The sequence below is a fragment of the Notamacropus eugenii genome, chromosome 3 (assembly GCF_028372415.1).
Source record: "Notamacropus eugenii isolate mMacEug1 chromosome 3, mMacEug1.pri_v2, whole genome shotgun sequence".
Lineage (NCBI taxonomy): Eukaryota > Metazoa > Chordata > Mammalia > Diprotodontia > Macropodidae > Notamacropus > Notamacropus eugenii.
The window spans coordinates 332,958,817-332,974,898 of NC_092874.1; the positions used below are offsets into that span (position 1 = coordinate 332,958,817).

The 16,082-nt window shown below is 37.9% G+C and overlaps 1 protein-coding gene across 2 annotated transcripts in view; it reads right to left on the minus strand.

Annotated features, from left to right (window-relative positions):
• NFX1 (nuclear transcription factor, X-box binding 1) overlaps positions 1 to 16,082 on the minus strand; it is an 81,012-nt gene that overhangs the window by 48,633 nt on the left and 16,297 nt on the right. For both annotated transcript variants that reach the window (XM_072597016.1, XM_072597017.1), the window contains exons 5-10: positions 15,733 to 15,838; positions 10,992 to 11,063; positions 6,854 to 6,993; positions 5,614 to 5,713; positions 5,311 to 5,528; positions 3,126 to 3,223 (exon numbers count right to left, since the gene is read on the minus strand). In XM_072597016.1, coding sequence (XP_072453117.1) covers positions 3,126 to 3,223; positions 5,311 to 5,528; positions 5,614 to 5,713; positions 6,854 to 6,993; positions 10,992 to 11,063; positions 15,733 to 15,838 — 734 coding nt within the window. The remainder of the gene's footprint in view (positions 1 to 3,125; positions 3,224 to 5,310; positions 5,529 to 5,613; positions 5,714 to 6,853; positions 6,994 to 10,991; positions 11,064 to 15,732; positions 15,839 to 16,082) is intronic.

A 16,082-nucleotide genomic window follows, 5' to 3' on the forward strand; every position in this document is an offset into this window, starting at 1 on the left:
TTATGTGCCAAGTCCTGTGTTAGGTGATGTAGACACAAAGACAAAAATCAAACTGTCTCTTCCTTCAATAAGCTTACATTAGGAATGAGGAGGAGGAACAGAGGAGAAGTTGTTTTGGTTTTTTAAAATATAATTTAATTTTTCATTTTTAGCTCCAAGTTCCCTCCACCCCCTTTCTGACCCATTGAGAAAAGAAGAAATATGGCAACCATTATAAATATGAAGTCATGCAAAACATATTTTCACATTAGCCATGATCCAAAAAAAAAAAAAGAAAAAAAGCAAAGAAAATTTTAGAAAGGGAAAAAGTATGCTTCAATCTGTATTCTGAGACTATCAGCTCTCTCTCTGGAGCAGAAGAGCATTTACATCCTGAGTCTTAGAACACTGCACTGATCAGAGTAGCTAAGTTTTTTGCAGCTGATTATCCTGACAATACTGTGGTTATTGTGCACAATGTTTCCCTGGTTTTGCTCACTTCACTTTGCATTAGTTCATGTTAATATTTCCAGGTTTTTTCTGAAAGCATCACCTTCATCATTACATACAGTACAACAGTATTCCATCACATTCATATACAACAACTTCTTCAGTCATTCCCTAATAAATAGATAACCCCTCAAGTTTCTAGTTTTTGACACCACAGAAAGAGCTGCTATAAATATTTTTGTATACAGGGATCCTTTTCCCTTTTTATTTCATCTCCTTGAGCTATAAACTTAGTAATGGCATTTCTGCGTTAAAGGGTATTCACAGTTTGATAGACCTTGGGCTTAGTTCCAAATTTTTCCCCAGAATGAGTGGCTCACTTCCAAACTCCACTGCCAGTGTATTAGTGTCCCTATTTTCCCACATCCCAGAGAAGTTTATAATCATATAGGATTTATGAACTGATGCTGAGTGAAAGGAGCAGAACCAGAAGAACTTTGTACACAGCAACAACCACAGTGTGAGAGGATTTTTTCTGGTAGACTTAGAACTACAGTACTGCAATACAAGGACTTAAAAAATTCCCACAGTGTGCAAGGACTGTTTCTGATAGACTAAGCCCTTCACAGCAATGCAAGGACCTAAAACATTCCCAAAAGACTCTTGAGGCAAAATGCCATCCACATCCAGAAAAAGAACTATGGAATTGGAACCCAGAATGAAGTAGACTATTTTCTCTTGTGTTATGTTTTGTCAGGTTTGGTTTCTCTCATTCTTTTCAATTCTTCTATGCAACATGACTAATGTGAACATGTGTTTAATAAGAACGTATGTGCAGAACCCATATAAGATTGCATGCCATCTTGGGGAGGGGGAGAAAATTTAAGACTTATGAAAGTGATTGTTGAAAACCAAAATCAAATAAATTGATTTTAAAAAAAAAGTCTTGTCAGGATTTTCAGAAAATCAAGTTAAGTGTTTTTTATTATCGAAATTTTCATTTTTTTTAGTGCTCTTTTTCAAGGAAAATCAAATAATTTTTATTTTTGCAGATAGGAGAGAAGGCAGGGGCTGTTTTTGCTCTTTGCTATATGGTCAGTGTGTGGGATCAGAGGTTTGCCATTTCGTCCTCTACTGGATAAAAGCAAAGAGAGGTTAAGGAACTCGCCCAGGGTCACACAGCTAGCGTCTGAGACTAGATCTGAGCTCAGTTCTTCTTAATTCTAGGCCAATGCTCTATCATCTGAACCACCTAAGCTGCCACTCTACTACGTGCCAGGCAACGGCTAAGTGCTTTACAAATATGATTTCATTTGACCCTCACAACAACCCTGAGAGGTAGGTGCTATTATAATCCCTATTAAGTAGGGAAGTAGGTGCTATTGTGTCCACAACTGAGGAAACTGAGGCGGTCTGAGTTGAGGTTGTGACTTAACCAGAGTCACACACATAGTAAGTGTCTGAGGCAGAATCTCAACTCAGGTCTTTCTGATTCCAGGTCTAGCATTCTAAGCTCTGTACCATCTAGCTTCAAGAGATAGTGAGGGCCCCAGTGAGGGCAGTGACCACATAAGTGGAGAGAAAGGAATGAATGGGAGACATCAAAGAAGTAGAGCCAACAAGACTTGTGGTCTGAATAATAACAGACGGAAGGAAAACAATAAGATTACTCAGAGGTTTTGAACCTTGGTAGCTATAAAGAGGACAGTGATAACGTTCCCAGGCAAGTCCCTAGGATTATAAACTGGAGATGAACTGCCAGTCTGCATCATGGCAGAGAATTCCCACAGGAATAAAATGGAAAGTTGCCACTTTATTGATTGATCTGCACATCAATTAAAACAAAGGTCTGGCCCTCCCCCCCCAAAAAAGAGTGATTAGTGGGGGTAACAAGGAATAACTCAGGGCTAATGTGCAGCTAGAAAAGAGAGGCTCCAAGTTCAAATCCTGATTCTGTCATCTATGTGACACTCCACTAAATCACTTACCTAATCTCTTTGGCCCTCACTTTCCTCATCTGTAATGTAAGCTTCTGAGGTCCCTCTTTTCAATTCTAAATCTATGATTTTATGAGCCTAGACTTTTAGTATCAACCAACAATTTTTATACTTAAAATTTCCACCTCCACCACATCTTTTGAACAAGACAAAGTCAACAGACTTAAACTCTATCTCTGCTTCTGCATACAGTTTGGTAGTATAAAATAAGCAGGTAGTGTAAAATAAGCAGGCAGCAGAAAGAACTCAAGAGGCCTGCCCAAGTCACAACCTGGATGGAGCATCTCCCATAATCATTCACAATATCTGAGGTGTCTCATGCACTCTGATCTCACACACTCTGACCATATAGCAAAGTGGGAAAATAAGCCCTGTCTTCTCTCCTATCTGTAAAAATAACAATTATTTGATTTTCCTTGAAAAAGAGCACTATAAAATGGAAATTTCAATACTAAAGAACACTAACTTGATTTTCTGAAAATCCTGACGAGAATTTTCAAATCCTATTCCTTCTTAAAACAGTAATAACAACTGAGAGTGAGTAAGGCATGAGTCAAAGCAGTTCATTTTTCAGTTCTGCTGATAAGATACGTAAAAAACTATACTTTAAAAATCACATCTTGAAAAATAAGAAATTCCTCATTACCCTGATTCTATGATGGCAAACATATCTCCAGCAATCATTTAAAATGAGTTTACCTTTGTTCTGAAAGTACATCTGCAGGAAATAACAGATGTGCGAGAACAAGGCCCACATTCTCCTTCATGGCAGAGGTTTTCACATGTATGAATGAAATCTAATAAAAATTAAAATCTCACATTAAAATTTTTAACTATTAATTCAGTCATCCAACTACTGCTTATAAGTCAAACTGTAATTTCTTTCAAAACAAAGGAGAAAAGATAATACTTAATAAGTAATAAGGGGTATTATTAGAAAATAATACTACCTTCACTATGAGATGCAATCACTGTATTAGATTTTTTGCTTGTTTTTCTTTAGCAAGAAGGTTTTATGGGGGAGGGATAAAACATAATAACAAAGGAAACAAATAAACATTAAAAACAAAAAAAAATACTACCTCTGTGACCCCAGGGCAACCACTTTCTCTTACACGTCCTCTGTTCTCGTATCTACAAAATGAGAGTAGGACTACAAGATCTCTGTGGTCTCTTCCAGCTCTAAATCTATAACTTTAATCCTATAAAATAATCCCCCAAGCCCTCACCCTACAATTTTTTTAAAAATTCTATTGACGTACCCCCCAAATTTATTCACCTATATCCATCCCAAACTTGCTCTACTTCCTCATCAAGACAACATGCAAAGAAGATAACAGCCCCAATTCAGTTTCTCCCACCTCCCTGGGAAATGCCCCAGATTTACAGGGGTGGGGAACCTGTGGCCTTGAGGCCACATGTAGCCCTCTAGGTCCTCAAGTGCAGCCCTTTGACTGAATCCAAACTTCAAAGAACACTTGTTTGGATCAGAGCAGTCCCACAAATTGAAAGGGCTATTTTGTGAGGGAGAAAGTTCCCTCACTGATAAGGGTTAAGCAAAGGTTGGCAAACACTTAACATGAATATTCTTTTTGCTGTACGGGTCTGTCTATGGGACTGGGGAAGGGCACCTCCCTCCCTCTCTGCCAGAACAAACTGCAAACAGAAAGACCTATGTAATCTACAAATCTAAGTAAGGACGACGCATATATTCACATAGTTGTCTATCTTACAGCTGAGTCACTCTCCTCTCCAAGAATGCACTGATCTCAAAAGTATTTGAGTAAGACCTTCAGAGCATCTACAATCTGGCCCAATTCCTGTTTCCTAAAGACTGAAATTATCCAAAGTATCCAGAAAAACTTTAAAGAAATAGTCTGCCACCTGCTTCTCACCATAATTTTCAATATTTCTACTATCACTATTACTACTCCTAACAGTAGGAGGGACAGGGACTGGACCTATGATGTCATTGCTATGGGGAAAGCCCGAGTGAGGAATCACCCTCTGCCAACACAGATTGGCTTTTCTAAAATTCAGAGTCTTAGAGAACTAACTAGAGAAATGTCAGTTGAAGTGACAGACTCAGGTTCACGGAGCCAGTGTGACCAATAGCAGTACTCGTAGCTAGCTCATTCTGGCGTCTCTCTCCACTACAGCACACATAACATTTTACACAGCATCTCAGCAGGACTGAAGTGGCATCAATAAAACTTATTTTACAAAAAAAGACTGAATAATGGAACTCATGGTTTGCTCAGTAAGTGCTTATTATCTAAGCTTACACATGACTGCTATGAACTCTCAAACTTTGACCTTTTCCAATATGATATCTCTCATTATCTGTATGAGACCCAGTACCTCTTTTTATCTATCTTTTCTATGATTTACAAAACACAGACTATATCAACCTCAACTGCAAGGCAATCTTTTTACAGTGTGTCTGCTAGAAGCAGAACAGCCATAGTTTAATTGTATTTGGGACATAGATTTATTCACAAGATATCCAGAGCCATACTGTTCAAAATCCAGATACATTTAACCTTCTAAAACACTGTTTATGCAAGGAAACTTGAAGTCTCATAGTCAGAAGAGCTTATAACAAAGTAGTCTGCTGAGAGAAATTATAGTTCCACCTAGAACATTATCACAGCCTAATAATTCAATGCTATGGGTAAAATATCTGTGAATAAAAAAGGAAAATTATTTGAGTAAATGGGATACAACTTAGAGAACTGTGCGTGTTTGGAAAGAAAATGGTACAATGACGATTTCTTTCAAATACTTATAGAAACATCTGTCTACTAAAATGTGATATTCCACTTGGCTTTTTCACACTGCCACACATTTTAACCTTTAAAGATAATGAATGTCATTTACTTACCAAAGGAGCCACAAGATAGAGGTTTGCCACATATTTTTCCACATGATGGTATGGGATCCAAACATGTTTTCCGTTCAACACATCCAAGTTCGAGTAATTTGCTAAGAGGAGTCTGACCACAAGGGCACGTTTGCACTAACTGTGGAAGTCGTGGACACAACTGGCAGGCCTGAGGGTGGCATAACTGTGAACACGTATGGTTCCCACATTTCAATTTCCTGTTAAGAAAAACAATAGACTATGACATGACTATTAATAAGATGCAATTTTACTGTTTATATTTAAGATGAAATAAAGCCTTACTTGCCACATATCTTTAAACAACTGAAGTCTCCAAATTCATCAGACTGTCCTACGTTGGTTCCACATAATACATCTTGGGAAGTGGCCCCACAGTAGCACACTTAAACAAAATAATTTCAGAAATGAGTTCCAACACAATAAACATAACAAAAACAAATTTTTTAAAAAGGAGATGCAAAAAATCTCAAGTTACCCAGAAAAACACAAAAAATACTCATTGGTGTTTTGTTACAGAAGAACCTATAAAGACTTTGGCATAAGACAATCCTCTGTGTTTAAGGAGTTCATAAATGGAAATACACGATAAGTTGTAGAGAAGATACATTGGTAGAGAAAGTTCCTTATTGGTAACTCCCTACAATGATGAATTCACTGGCCTACTTGAAGAAAAAAAATTTCTGGCAATACTAAATGGACCATGTTACATAACCCTTTCATCAATAACAGAGTTCTCAAAGATAGCATTATAGTAAGGGATCAACACATCTTTCTAAAATTCAAAGTTCTAATCATGTTATTATGTGACAAATATACTAAAGCATTTTGATATAAAATCTTATACTTCACTAACTCCAAATTTTAGTCATATGAATTTTCAATGAATAAAAAAAAAGTACTCTTCCTGCTTGCATGTTGTAAGATGCATCCAGACTACAATTAGTACTTTTTTAATGCTAAATGCTCAAGAAATTAAGCGCTCAGTTTCCTGTGTTTAGCAATTCATTTTTTTTCATGTTAAAGGATTTATGCTCCTGGTCACATTACAATATTACATAGCAATGTTATATAAAGCTATATGATTCTACTGGGAATTATATGTTCCATCAATTTATCTATCTTTTCAATCTAGCTGCCTTGGCAAAAAGTACATGAACCTGACAAGTTCTGGTCCTGAATATTTGTATTTTTAAAATTTCAATGTGTAAATTTGTAATGACAGCTTACACATCCTTCTAAAGAAATGTGGTTATTAGGTCCTTTAAAACTTTAAAAAAAAACCTCTTAGTTTCATTCTTTGTGTTTAATAAAGAAAAAATGCAGATGCTATTAGATTGAGAATATGATAAATACAAGTCATAAATAGCACTTTTAGGAAAAATAACAGACTTCATTCTGCTTTGTAATCTTAGTAAATTTTTGACAGAAACTAATGGGAAAACTTTCACAACAGAACAACTGTTATGTGGCATTCTCAGAAAATTAGATGATAATAAGACAGTAAGAGAATAAAAATACTTACCTTGACGTACTATAAGACGGCATGGTTGGCATGCACCTGCATGGCAAAGTTCGGCACAGTTGTGCTTACCACAATTCAGAATATTGCCACACACATTAGAACAGTGAATTGAGGTGGACTGACCACAGCGAACTGAATGACTGGATATAACAAATATCATATTAGCAAATATCTCACTTCCAATTAATATCACTTAAAATCACAGTCTATAACCCAGGTGAACATGATGTAGCATTTACCAAAAATCTTACAGGCTCTCTTCCTAATCCTGTCTGTAGTGTACTGGATGTGTCTCCATTTTTCTCCTTTCCACCTTACGCTATCATATTTAATTATTCACTTAAAAGATCAGTAGACCACAGATAGAAAACTGAAGGGGACCTAAGAGTTCATCAGCCCTAAGACTGAGAGATTTTAAGTGACATGCCCAAAATCACTGGGCTAGCAAATAACAGAAGCAGACAATGATCCAGGACCTCTGATGGTTAACAAGGCACTTTTCCCCACAGCACCAGCTACCTTTTGGTGAACTTACACAATATGTATTTCTTTGAAATGTACTTTTTTTTTTTTTTTAACCAAATACTTACTGCACTTACAAAAATGACACCTTCCCCTATGCTTGATGGTAACCATGATAATGCAGCATCCCAAGGGGTGAAAGCAGCCAGAATGTAGAAGGTAGCCAACAGCTAGACTACGCAACAACACTTGCTGCCTTAGTTTTGAAGGAAAGCTGTGATGAAGGTCAATCATGGAACATCTGCAACCTTAACGTCGCAGGTGACCCAAGGGTTACTAGAAGAAAGGACCATTATGGGGGAAACCAGGCAGCAGCCTGCTCTAACAAGGACATGTGTGTGAAAAGTGGCCCAAAATAAGTCCAGGACATGTATGACTAGAAAAGGAGGTTGGCTAGTCACATGGCAATAACGAAAGGCACCAAATGGACGGCTGAGGGGTTCTCCTAAGACACTAAGAGAACCAAAATGATGGATGGTTCCCCTTTGAAGGATTATAGAACAGGACGGATAAGAAGCCCACACAAAGGATGGAGGAGGTGATGGGCTCTGTGAAGGGAGGTCCACCCTGCTCGAGGTATGTCCATCTAAGTCCTAGTCTGGAAGATGATCAGGGCAGGCCTCTGACATGTCTTTTGTGTCATTATGGGCACAGGTAAGAAATGTGAGGGCAACAAAAGTGACAATGACTGATTTGTATTTATGAAAGAATCTATGTCCATCCGGACACAAGGTTTCTACTGACTACGATATAAGATGCTGTTCCTGGTCCCATTTGATTAACATTTTAATCAATGAAGGCATTGACAACATGCTTTTTCAATTAAATAATGCCTGGATGATGGAAAGAATAACTGTTAGTATGTTAGATGAATGAAAGAATATCTCTAAACTTAAAAAATGTTTCTTTCCTTAGGTTAAAAAAACCCAACAACTAAACAAGTAAAGGGCAGGAGAGATGTAACTAGAAAGCTGTTTGTATAGAGAAGACAATGTACATACACTGTTGTTGACTTGACAGTGACCTAAAAGAGCCAGCAGTGTAAAGTATCTGCTCAAAGACATAATGAGGCCACATTAATGGTGCACCATCCACACAAAGGAAAGGGAGAGTACCACTGTATTCTGTGACAGTCCAACTACATTTATAATATTATTTTTCTGTTCTGGAAGTCACATTGTTAGAGGCATGCTGACAAATTGTAAGAGTATCTGGGAGGCCCATTAGGATAGTACGGGGCTTAAAACCATGCCACATAAGGAACGGTTGAAGGAACTAGGTATGTTAAGCCTGATACAGAGAAGTCTTAAGGGAAATTTAATAGTTGACTTCTTATATCTAAAGAGATATAATGTGGAAAGGTGACTTAATCTCTTTGGTTCAAGAATAATGAACTAGGACCAATGGGTAGACATTACAAGGAAGAAGATTTCAGCTAAGGTAGAACTCCCTAAGAATTAGAGTTGTCAGAAAAAGATAGGCATTTCTTCATAAATATGTTCCTCCACCAATGGAAGTATTTAAGCAGAAGCTGGACAACTTGGCAAAAATACTATAGTGTAGCCTAGGTAAGAGATAGACTCCTTAAGCCAAATGCCTCTTCCAATTCTGGTATTTTCTGATTCTTCAGAGAAGTGAAGAGTCCTCTTAAAATAATAACAACTTCCTAATCAATCTGTTTCATATGCTTAGATTTTTGTGTATCAGGTTTGCTTAAATTAAGTCACATGTATATAAAACATCTTGTGTGAAGGTGGAGAGGTAGTGTGGTGTAGTAAATAGAGAAATGCCAGAGAACACCTGGGTTCGAGTGTAGCCTCTGACATACTGGCTGAGTGACCCTAGGCAAGTCAATTAATCTCTCAGTGCACAATTCTCTTAAGACTGTAAGCTGCAGAGAAGGTGCTGATCCTTGTTCCTACAGGGGATTTCCATATACAGAAATTCCCTGTATCAATGAAATCACAAGCCAAGCCCTAGTCCCTATCACCCTTTGGGAAGGATGCCTTGCAGTAAACTGTTCCTTTGGCCTGTCCAAATAACACAGGTCCTTGTGACCTGTACATTGTACTATGTACACTGATAGAATCTCAGCCTTTATCAGTTTTGAGTCAGTCAAAGTTTCTTTGGGATATATAACCTTTGAGAAAACTGGGGCAATCAAAGAGACAGGATGGTGGGTGTCAATTATTTGGATGCTACTTGCATGAACTACTCTAGACACTGCACAGATACTTTAGTATTTTCATTTCTATTCCCGATATCTTCACAGTACTATCTAACCTCCCCTTTTGTAAAGAATTCCCTCTTTAACATAACATGTAAGGATGTCATGTCATGTAATGCTTATGTAATGTTTACATGCCATGACACATAAGTCTTAGGAGGATGTCTGAGGCCCACAGAGGTTAAATGACTCACCTAGCTTCAAAGAGCTAGAGAATATAAGTGCTCAGGCTACTTCTTATGAACAGGAACAATATAAACTCATCCTCAACGAAGTTATTAAGGATACATATTCTTAGATATCTCAAAGATACACCCAATAAAATCTGTTACAGAGGTCGCTGGATTAAATTTATTTAGACCAGATTCACAGACATGTATCCTTGTACCGAATAAAGAGTAAACTGTCTTTCGAATGTGCTTGAAGTTCTTCAGGCCTTCACATCATTTAATAATGTACTTTATAACTAATAGCTGTCAACTGCTTAATGTCTGCTGACAAGGAAAAAAACCTCAGCAAACTGTTCCTGTGCCCGTGTTTTTGTTACGATCAACAGATGGTTGATTAGAGATAACATAGTTTTGTAGAAAAAAACTGGATTTGGACTTGGGTACCTGAGAATGAGACCGAGCTCTACCATTTACCTGTGAAAGTTACTTATGTGAGCCTAATTCATCTGTACAATGCTGGTAATAACTGGACTGCTCACCCACAGGACTGCTGAGTCAAATAATACAATCAGAAAATGTCACATAAATGTGAATTATAAGCATAGCAAAATGATCTCTCATCCTGGCAATATTTTGTTCTCAAGGCCAATTTCCACTGATTTTTTTTAAACATTGAGGAAATTTTAAAAATTATTATGTATCAAGGGTATGCAGTATGGTCTTGGACAAAACATATAGTACTTGAAGTCAGGAAGATCTGGGTCCAAACTTTCCTCTGCCACTTAACAGCTAAAGACAAGTCATTTGACGTCTCTGAGCCTCCAGTGAGGTATCTTAAAGTGAGAGGTGCAGTATTAGAGGCAATTCCCAAACCCAAAGTTCCTATACCTACAAAATCAGTCCCAAGACACATTCAAATGATTTGTGAACAAGAGTGCCAAAACAGATAAGAAAAGACCAATTTACTGACTGTGTATGGATTCTGTGGGTATATCTGTCCACATATTTTTGCTGGTTTACTGAAACAATACTCAAAACCTCCTACAAAACCCAAGGTACTTTGTTACTATAAAAATTAGACTGAAACAAGTAAGCAATTTACTCTTTATAAGCAAACAGATTGCCCTCATGACCTATTATATTTTACAATATAACTTAAATTCACAAATAGAGATTAACTGAACAATTTCTTTTCTATAAAACAAAATTCTAATCTCACCTTGTTCGTCCACATTCACACGTCTTAGTCATAAAGGCAGGGCATGATGGGCAAGGTCCTGGATGGCAAAGACTTAAAAAGAAATACAATGAACAAAGGATTATTTTGATAATTAATTCAATAACAACCCCCATAAATTCTATTATAAAAGAGTGATAATGCAAATCAAATTTATTATTTGAAGTGTCCAATCAGAATTTGTCTACTCTTGATTCCTATTTAAATAAGAAATGCATTGTCAATGTCACAGAGGTCCATGATCATAAAAACAGAGACTCTCTCAGCTTTCTGGGTGATCACTGAAGCACTTTAAACCTGTTCAGAGTTGGACCCACTTTATACAACATAAAACCTCTTACCAGCCACTTACTCAACCAAGTGAAGGGAATACCCAACTGATGAGTTGTTAACAAGGATTCAAAGACCAAAAAAAAAAGGGGGGGGAATAATGGTTGGGTGACAGTATTGGTCTATAACAGGTAGGTCACAGTGGGAGAAAAGGGCTCAAGGGAAGAGAAAGAGACAAGTTTTGTGCTATAATGCCAAAATTTTGACCTCTAGCTTTACTATTTTACATACAAGATATGATATTAAGATAACGAATGATCTTTAAAAATTAATATGCACAAAGTTACACATTCAAAGAAGTGCTATCTCCTTCAAAGTAGGAACCATCAAGGTTACCTACGTATTATAATTATTCAAAACACACTTTTGGAATTGATCTTGGCATATTTTTCTGAATATCCTCCATCTGGGGAGAAACCCTTGTCCTCTGAAGGTGGCTTTGCTTTTTTATAAAGAGACCAAAGGAGCCAAGTCTGTCTAATAAAATGATCAAGTTAAGTGTGCCTTTTTTTGCTTAAAAATATGATGTGAAAAATTAATTCACTGCTGCCAAATACAGTCAAAAGTTTGGGAGATAAGGTCAAATTTGGGAAGTGAACAGCTGATTAAGAAGATGGTGTCTGACTGTGACACTTGTTCTACAGCAATGGTTCTAAAGCATTTTTATATCATGAACCCCTCTGACAGTCTGATAATGCTTATGAACCCCTTCTCAGAATAGTTTTTTTTTTAATGCATAAAACAGAATAAATAGAATCACAGAAAAAACTAATTATACAGAAATACAGTCACCAAATTTTTTTTTTCCAAAAAGTTTAGAGGCTCCAGGTTAAGAAGTGTTCTAGACCAATATAGAAATGGCAGGCTTCTGGCTAAAGATGAAGTATACCTAAAAATATAATTGCCTGGTATCTTGAAACTCTAATTAAAAGGGCTTTAAACTAAAAAGGAAGGAGGAGAGAAAAAGCTTCCCACATGTATCCAAGTCAGATACCATAGAGACTGGCTACAATGTAAGAATACCAATATAGATCCCCAGAAGTTCACAGGAAAAAAATCCAAGAAAAGAAACAAAAATAAAACCCAAGTCAATACACAAAATGCATAAAGTATGAGTAACAAACAAGACAAACTAAAAATCCTGATAATGGGAAACAAGTCTGATCTCATAGCTACCCTGAGACTTTCTGGGATAGGACTCATCACTGAAGAGTATCCCTTTTTCCAACAGAACAAGATAGGTAAAAATGAAGGAGTAGCAGCTTTGTATATTAAGATGACAATTAATGTGAAGGAATTCAGGAACCAGAAGGCAGAAACAAAGTGGAGAATATGTGGCAGATAAAAGCTGGAGAAAGAAAAGTAATAATTATCAGAGCTTATTATTGATAGTATGACAAAAGAGGAAAAAGTTGAAGAACATGAGGAACAGATTACAAGACTGGTACAGAACATAAGGGAACTCTAACAATACAGGAAAATGTGAGTGCTCCTGTCTAAAGTACAATGGCAAATAATTTTTTCATCTGCTTTACTAATACTCCCCTCCTTCAAAAGGCAAAGAAACTACTGAAGTGAAGTTCTAAATCAGATTCTCATTCTTATCAGCAAGGATGAATCAGATGCTATCTTGGAAATGGTGAAGGCCTGGGATGATAGTGGCCTCTCCATTTTAGAATTAGTAAGAATGGAGGAAGCTAGTCACAGACTGATATGCAACCTAATTTTTAGGAAAGCAGATTTCAAAAGCTATAGAAAAGGAGGGTAGCATGCCATGAATTAAAATTCTGTAGCGGAGATCATCCCAGGAAGGAAGGAAAACTCTCAAAAATGACATGAAAATACAAAGTAAACAATTCCCAAGAAAAAAAGGGGCTACTCCCTAAACAGAATGAAGTCTATACATGGGAAACTAACCAATCAATTTAGATTTTTGAAAGAGATACAAAGGGTAAGATTCAGGAGGATAAAAACATTATGGTGGCACTGTCCCATAAAAAAGAAATTCAGTCTACAATGACTTGCAGCTGGTGAAGGAAGATAAGGAAAAAAGGGTTTTCAAAAAAGCTTACTGAGGAAAAAAAGGACTGAAACAGAGACACTAAGCAGTACTGCTCACTGGAGAGGACATGATGCAAAAAAATGGATAGAAAGGAAAAAAAGAGGAGCTGTCCCATTCTTACTTTGTTTCTGTTTTCTCTGCCAAGGAGAATGACCTTTGCACTGGAAAGAGAACAAAGTGGCTAATACACAACTGATACCTAATATGGGTAAGGAAAGAAACAGAGAACAGTCCAGACAAATTCCCAGTCCCAGAACCAGAAAATAACATCTTCAGGTTCTGGAAGTTCTTGCAGATGTAGCCACTGAGCAAATTATGGAGCCACTCAGGGTGATCCTTCAAAGATCCTGGAGGATGAGGGCAGACTTCTAGTAAAGATGGAGGCAGAAAAGGTAATAGACAAGCCCATTTCCCTTAAGAACCAAAACCCTCCAGCATAAATTTAAGAGGGTGTCAGGGTAATAAAATAAAACCAAAGTGAAACAGTAGCAAGCTCTTCCATCTAGTCCAGAGCTGCACAGGGCAGTTAAAAATGCACATGGGCCTCAAACCAATGCAATCTCTAGTAGACAGTTTCAAAGTCAATAGGAGCTTAGTGCCCACCTGTCAGAAACCCAGCAAAAGACAAAGTCAGTTCTCAGTGGGAGTCTGGGAGAGAGGGCAAAAGTACTTAATCAACAAGCACATATTAAATGCCTATTTGCCAGGCACTGTGCTAAGCCCTAGGGATACAAGGAAAAGAATGAAATAATCCCTACTCAAAAGTAACTCATGCTGGGGAGGGCAGTGATAGAAGCTCTTGTCTGAAACCAGGTTCATTTTTGATTCTGGGTGACCAAAGCAAGGGATTGGGGCAGAGCCAAGATGGCAGAGTAACAACATGGATTTTCTAGAGCACTCCCACCAAGCCTAGCCAAATACCTGTAAAAAATGACTCTAAACAAATTCTGGAGCTGCAGAACCCACAGAATTGAAGGTCAACAGGAAGTATCTACTGTGTCACACTGGGAGCAGAGTGCAGTCCAGTGTGGACCATCAGTACACAGAGGGGACCTGGGCAGGCCTTGGCGAGACTGAATCTCTCGAACCTGTGGTGGTTTCCAGACTTCATGACCCTAAAATGCTGGAGATAAATTGGAAGGTCAATGGGAAGAGCCTGTGGGACCAGTGCAGGAGAGTGGAGTGCTCCAGCCCCAGGGTGGCGGAGAAACTCGAAGCAGAGGACTACCTTGAAAAAGAGCTCAGAAATCAAGTAAATAGCTGGCGAAATGAGCAAAAACTGGAGAAAGAGTCACACTATAGAACCTTGTTTTGGTGACAAGGAAGACCAAAGCATGCAAACAGAAGAAAAAAAGTCAAAGCTCCTCCATCCAAAGCCTTTAAGAAGAATATGAAGCAAGGGATCAAGAAGACAAGTGGTCCAGACCTGTCCACCAGTCCTCCAAGAGATTTGAAACCATTGAGGTGTCCAGCAGGAGACAAAGCAAACTCCCAGTTGGTGACTGTGTCAGAGACAAAGACAGGGCAGGAGCTGATGTCTGTGTTAAGACAACACAACATGGAAGCAGAAGGTAGGTAGGGAGCCAAGTGGCACCTGGGTCTGTAGAACCAGTCACCCCCTTCCAGAACTGTGGCAGAGCAGTCACAGAAGCAATTACACTACAGAAGGGATAAGATCAAGGCCTAGCAACTCCATCACCCAAGTGTGTGAGAGGGAGCAAAACTTGGTCCCTACTAAGCTTCGGAACCTGCAGCCTCGAGATCACATGTGGCCCTCTAGGTCCTTAAGTCTAGCCCTCTGATTGAATCCAAACTTCACAGAACAAATGTGAAATCAAAGGGACATATGGGAGGCCATAGAGGGCCACATGTGGCTTCGAGATCACAGGCTCCCCAGCCCTGCCATAGAACAAAGTCCTAATTCAGGAACCAAGGCTGGACATAAGGAGTTAAAGAAAACTTCAACTACCAAAAGAGAAACTGTGTTAAGAGAAGCCCAAGAGGTAATCACAGAAGAGAGTACTTCCACAACTAAAACAACTAGAGCCTCAGAAGAAAGAATATCGTGGCTCCAAGGACTTTAAGAGTGGTTGGAAGAAATACAGCAAAATGATGAAAGTGGTACGGCTGGAGACAAGCAAATGTACTGATTTATTTTAAAAAAAGGAAAAGAATAGTCTGCAAGCCAAACGTCATTTAGCTTGATTTCACTTAGTAGAAGAAGATTTCTATTTCCTCCACTAATTAAATACTAATAAGATATGAGGATCTAAGATTAACAACCACAAAATACTCCTTAATATTCTTTAGATGTCTAGAATTTAAACTTACAGGTTACATGAATGCGGACAGTCCTGGCCAGGTTGTTTCCTTCTACAAACCTCACCACAACTATGTGGTATTTCGTTTCTGTTCCATTCAGGATTCTTGACTTTACCTGAAACACATCAGATCAAAAATTAAATCGCAGAAACTTAAACTAACACTTTCGTTTTTAAAATTACAAAGCAGTTATGGAACCAAAATGAAGCATCAGTATTAGCTTTCATTGATTAAAAAATTTTGCATTAAAAATTCAAAAACATATATTAATGCAATTTTAGTCATCAAATAAAGTCCTTTGACTAGCTGAAGATGTATTTATTCATGTAACAGCCATCTCTGAATAATGATTACATTTG